The following is a 5,853-nucleotide window of genomic DNA, read 5'->3' on the forward strand; positions in this document are numbered from 1 at the left end:
AAGAAATTACAACTACATCTAATGCATGTATGTAATGCATTCTTGCATGAGGACTTTGAGGAATAAGTGTATATAAAATTGCCTCTTGGATTTATAAAATATCTCTCGATAAGGTGTGTCACCTTAGAAAATATATTAATGGTTTGAAACATACCCTTACATGTTGATTGCTAAATTGTCAATTGCCTTGAAAACTTATGGCTTCGAACAATCCTATTCTGATTATTCTCTTTTCATGTTGTGTCACTATAACAATGACTTGTATGTCTTAATGTATGTTGATGATATAATTATATTGAGAAATCTTACATGGATGACATACATAAATTCAAGGGTTATTTGGGACATTATTTCCACATGAAAGAGCTTGGAAAGTTGAAATATTTCCTTGGTATTGAGGTTTCATAGAATGCCATAGGTATTTTTCTCTCGCAACGAAGATATGCGTTGAATTTAATATTTGATCGTGGACTGCTGGGAGCAAAGCCTACGACCATTCCTATAGAAAAAAACCATCAATTGGAATTTGTTGAAGAGGAAAACCATAAAGATACATTAGAATGTAAGAGTCTCTTTGGTCGCCTTATCTATTTGACTATTACTCACCCTGAGTCACATTCTCACTCAATTTATGCATACTTTAAATATTCAACATTGGAATTCAACTCTTCGTGTTGTTAGGTACTTAAAAGGCAATATTGGTTAAAGGGGTTCTTCTAAGAACCAATTATGATTTGCTCTTGTATGGCTATTGTGATGTAGACTAAGTAGGTTGTCCTTTCGCTAGACGGTCTTTGACAACATATTTTGTGATATTAGGCAGTTCTCCCATCTCTTAGAAGATTAATAAGCAAACTACAATGTCTCGATCTTCGGTCGAAGTTGAGTACCACTTCATGGCTGAAGCTACTTGCGAAATCAAAGGGTTTAAAGGATTGTTGAGCTCTTTTGGTTTTGAGCATGCTGATCATATGCATCTTTATTGTGACAATCTCTACCCTTTACATTGCCAATAATCTTGTCCTTCATGAGCGTACGAAACAAATAAAGGTTGATTGCCAATAATCTTGTGTTAGATCTTCATCCCATATGAATAAACTGCAGGTTTTCTCACTTTGCCAAAATGGACATCTCCAAAAAAGCTTTTATTTGATAGGTTCATTCTTCCAATGGTATGTTATTAAATGAGCATTACAAGCACATCTTCCACTTATACGGTTGCTCACAGCTGTGTAATGCGAAGAACCTGATTTGCTGCGCCTTGAGGAAGATGCAATTGGAGTAAAGAAGGAGATTTCGAATACGGCTAATGAAGAAAGGGGATTCGAAAATTGCTGATAAAGAATTGGGATTCGAAGATACGAAGAAGAAGATAGAGAGAAATTAGGGTTTCTGCCAACATTTCATTAATAATAGCACTATTATTTAAATAAATAATTCATATCATTATGCCACTTGTCACAAATTATCTTATTTGGCCTTCCACGTATGCAATCGTTAAGTGATTTTAACGAGAGAGACCAATTTTGGGAACGGAAAAATTTAAGAGGACGATTGTTTGAAGTAAACGTTTAAAGAGACTAAAAACGAAATTCGAAATATTTATAAGGACGTCAAACATATTTAACCCTTTAAAAATGAAAATATCATTAATTTTAAGTGCAAAAATATGATAAGTGCCCATATCTGTTTAAATTTAAAATATGACGATTAATTTCATGAATTTGATAAAATAAGAGACGATAATTGTAAAAAATTTATTAGTGTGATTTTATTTATAATATTTTCTCCATTTTTTTAATTTTCTACTTTTAAAAAATTACTAACATTGGTATATTATTTAAGAAAATGATTAATTGTGTATTAAAATAGAAAAATTAATTAATCTCATTACTTTCTTCTTAATAATTTAAAGAAATAATTGTACTATCATCTGAATTTTTCCTTATGACAATTAATTAAACAAGGATAAAAAAATCATTGAAAAATAAATTATACATTCAATGAATGATAGTTGGAGATCGTATGTAAGTTATTATTCTACTCGTATCAGCAATTAAAAATGTATTCATGAAATAAAGTAGGGTAATTATCATTTTATGTTTACATTATGTTAGCCAGTAAGTTTAATTCACTCTAAAGATATTCGATTTCTGAAATAAAAAATAAAAAATAAAAAATAAAAAAAATTAGCAGAAACAAACAAGTTTTGTATTTAATTTTCCTTGTAACATTGTGTTGTGTGTTCTGTCTGACTCATTTTCTCTCCACACATATTATAAGTCAATCTTCTGTCTTTACATGCTTTGTTGCTTCTTATTCACTTCGACCTTTCTCCTTGTTTTGTTCCATATCCATTCCAACAAAACCAACCACCAATTCACCACAACCCAACCCAACCCTCTTTGTCTTCTTCTCCTTTGTCTTCTTCTTCCTCTCAGAATTTTATCATGTCTCATCAACATCACCTTTTCCTTTTCCTTTTCCTCTTCCATCCCCATTTTGACCTTCTCAATTGAAGCGAAGAGAAAAAAAACACCTCTTTCATTTTCTGTTTTCTTATTGTCTTTCACTTTCTTTCCTCTTTCCTTTTTCTTCTTTCAAGTTATGGAAGATTGTTACTGCAATCTTGAAGTTGATGTTAATGGAGAAGAAACCTTCATGGTCAATAAGGTAATCCAATTCCAAATCCAATCTCATTTTTTCTTTCTTTCTCTTATTTTAGGGTTTATAATTTATGGTGTAAAGTTTATGCTATTAAAGTGATTGACGTTGGTGGTGATAATAAAAAAAAATGATTATGAAACAATTATTTTATTTAGAATTTTTTTTAATTTCACTTTGGTAATTTTTTATATGATTGTTGCTTTCTTCATAATTAATTTGCACCTACATAGCAGTGAAGTGGGGCAAAGTTCTGTTTTTCCATCTTTGCAAAGATTTTCAATCACAAAAACTATTTTTTTTTTGTCATCTTTTGATTTATTTATTTATTTAATATTTATTTCACATTAAATGCTACTGCTATGGTCTTCTTATGCTTTAATGGCTCACCTTCGTATTTTGTTTGTTTTTATTCACATTTTTGACAGGTTCTTAGGGTTGCTTTCAACCTATTTAATTCTTTTCTACAACCTTCCATGCTTGATTATTATTTTTTTAGCATATAAACTTCACTTTCATTCTCAATTTATTGTCTACAACAACTTCAATAATTTTTGTGGTTTTTGAGCTTTAATTATTGTTGAACTTTTCTTTTATTCTCTGCATTTTTTGCTATTTTTATACCTATAGTTTTACTTTGATTAATCTATAATTTGTTTGAATTGGAACTTTTTTAGACTGTTATTACTCAGTACTCAAGAAAATTGGCTAAAGTATTTGGAAAATCAAGTGGTTCTAGTGGAAAGCTTAAAGTGATATTCCATGATTTTCCGGGCGGCGCTGAAGGTTTTGAGCTTATGTTAAGATTCTGTTATAACAATGGAAATGCTGAGTTAAGTCCTTCGAATCTGTTACTCGCGCGTTGTGGTGCTGAATATATGGAGATGAATGAATCTGTCGAAAATGGTTCTAATTTATGTGATCAAACTGAGAAATCGCTTCAAGGGATTGGTTATTGGTCGTGGTCGGAAATTTTGACTGCTTTAAAGCAATGTCAGAGTTTACTGGTTGAGGATTCTTCTGTGATGGTAGAGAGGTGTTTGGATGCTGTAGCTGGGAGGTTGGTTTTGGCTAGTGAAGCAAGTCCGTGTCCATCGAGTTGCTCCAATGACAGTTCAGGGATTCGGTTTTCGTGCGACTCGAAAAGTACCGAGAGTATTAAGACGAGTTTCGCTCGTTCGACGTGGTGGTTTGAAGATCTCTTGTTTTTGACTCCCGCGATGGTTCTCGTGTTGGTAAAGTCGATGCTTTCGAGTAAGTTGGATCATCATGTTATAAGCAGGTTTCTTCTCTTTTATCAGAAGGCAAAAGTATCGACGGCTTCTACAGATGAGAAATGCAAAATCATAGAAATGGTGATAGATATGCATTATGAGATGGACCAGAGTTCTGTTTCTCTCAAGACATTATTTGGGATTGTTAGGGTAACTTTGTGTTTGAACATAAGTAAAAGCTGTAGGAACAAGTTGGAGATTATGATTGGTTCGCAATTGGATCAAGTAACCTTGGACAACTTACTTGTTCCCTCTCCCTATGGAATAAACTACTTATATGATGTGAACCTTGTTCTGAGATTTTTGAAAGCATTTATGCGCCAAGGAAACGGTGCGGCCGCTCCCGTTCGGATGAGGAAAGTTGCTAACTTAATAGATTTGTATATAGCTGAAATAGCTCCTGATCCTTGTTTAAAAACTTCAAAGTTTTTGGCTCTTGCCACAGCTCTACCTGATTCTGCTAGGGATTCTTGTGATGAGCTCTACCATGCAATGGACATGTATCTTGAGGTATAGTGATTCTTTCCATTTTGAATTTTATATTTGAATGCCGATAACTTTGGTCATGTTATTAACTCATTGATCAGAATCCCGCTAGGTGCTAACAATTTTTATATTGGGCCAGTTCATACAGAGTTTTACTCGGGTTCTAAACGAACCCCTGCTAGAGGACGGTGAGATTGGTCCCCTTGGATTAGTCGGGCTCATGGACAGCGTGTATTGAGATTCCTAATATTACGCGCATAATTAGTCCCTGATTTGGATGTCTAATTCATACAATGGGTTCATGTTGTGTCACATGTCTGTGTCAGAGTCGGTACTTTTGTATCTGTGTCGGAGTCGGTACTTTTTAGTTTATGATGAAATTATTTAAAATTATGATTACATTCTGTTATAGGTTCATACTCAATTATCACAAGAAGAAAGAATAAAGATATGCTATGGTTTAAATTATGAGAAGCTTTCACCTCAAGCATGCTTACACCTTTCGAAGAACACAAAATTTCCATCAAAATCCGCGGTTCAAGCTCTTGTTTCTCAGCAATCGAAGCTAAAAAATTTACTCAATGCCACTACTCCGATTTCAACTCCGTACAGCGATTCATCGTGCGGTTCATCTCAAAAGGGAAAGAAAGAAAAGGACAATGAACAACTAGTTGTGTTGTATGCTAGCAATTTTGATATTCCACCTGATAATGAGAAACTCAAAGCACATTTGCAAGGAATGCAATGGAGGGTTATGGAGTTAGAGAAAATCTGTAGGAAAATGCAAAGTCAGATGGCTAAGATGACCAAATCAAAAGCATCTAATAGTTATGGTAAATCTTTGCCAAAGCTTTGTTCATGAGTTTTTATATTTCTTAGATTTTATTTTCCATTTTGTAATTTTCATATCTGTATAGTAAAGGTATCAGTTTTGTGTGTGTTGAAGTTTATGTTTAATTGAAGTTGATTGGGTAAGAAGTAAGAACACTACTATTGATTGTATAGTTACTAAATAATGGAAGAGTTTGCATGCATATCCATAAGCAGTTGTTAAAAAAATATAGTATTAGGTTGATTGTAGTTATACATTTTTAGAACTTTTACTAAAAAAAAAATTATAATTGTATCCGGGGGGAATTGATAAATTTGTTTTTTTTTTTTGTTCAGCAAGTATTACTCGGATGATAATTGCAATGATATTGATATATAAAGATCAGGGTTTGAATTTGAGATATGTCATTTCTGCATAAAGTGTATAATAATTTTTCAAGGAGTGTAATGGCTAGTATTTTCGATTAAAGGTGAACCTGCTGGTTCGAACCCGCACCTTTGCATCTAATATTGCTGCATAATTAAATTGATCTAATTACAAATGAGTTATTAAAAATAATTATATCTAACTCTCACCATATTTCTAAAAGTTGTTTAA

General features: G+C 32.8%; 1 protein-coding gene across 1 annotated transcript; it reads left to right on the top strand.

The window, feature by feature from the left end:
* The first annotated feature begins 2,241 nt into the window (after positions 1–2,241).
* Positions 2,242–5,458, top strand: LOC127105255 (BTB/POZ domain-containing protein At3g22104). The gene is made up of 3 exons (XM_051042426.1): positions 2,242–2,673; positions 3,342–4,448; positions 4,837–5,458. The coding sequence occupies exons 1-3, from the start codon at positions 2,302–2,304 to the stop codon at positions 5,284–5,286; spliced, it is 1,929 nt and encodes a 642-aa protein (XP_050898383.1). The 5' UTR covers positions 2,242–2,301; the 3' UTR covers positions 5,287–5,458.
* The last annotated feature ends 395 nt before the right edge of the window (positions 5,459–5,853 follow it).

This window comes from Lathyrus oleraceus, chromosome 7 (genome assembly GCF_024323335.1).
Source record: "Lathyrus oleraceus cultivar Zhongwan6 chromosome 7, CAAS_Psat_ZW6_1.0, whole genome shotgun sequence".
NCBI classification, from domain to species: Eukaryota; Viridiplantae; Streptophyta; class Magnoliopsida; order Fabales; family Fabaceae; genus Lathyrus; species Lathyrus oleraceus.

Bases quoted from the DNA above. Each gene is read 5' to 3' on its own strand.
- LOC127105255 (XM_051042426.1), top strand. From the start codon at position 2,302: ATGCTTTGTTGCTTCTTATTCACTTCGACCTTTCTCCTTGTTTTGTTC. The intron at 2,674-3,341 runs GTAATCCAATTC...GAACTTTTTTAG, and splicing joins AAACCTTCATGGTCAATAAG to ACTGTTATTACTCAGTACTC. The intron at 4,449-4,836 runs GTATAGTGATTC...ATTCTGTTATAG, and splicing joins CAATGGACATGTATCTTGAG to GTTCATACTCAATTATCACA.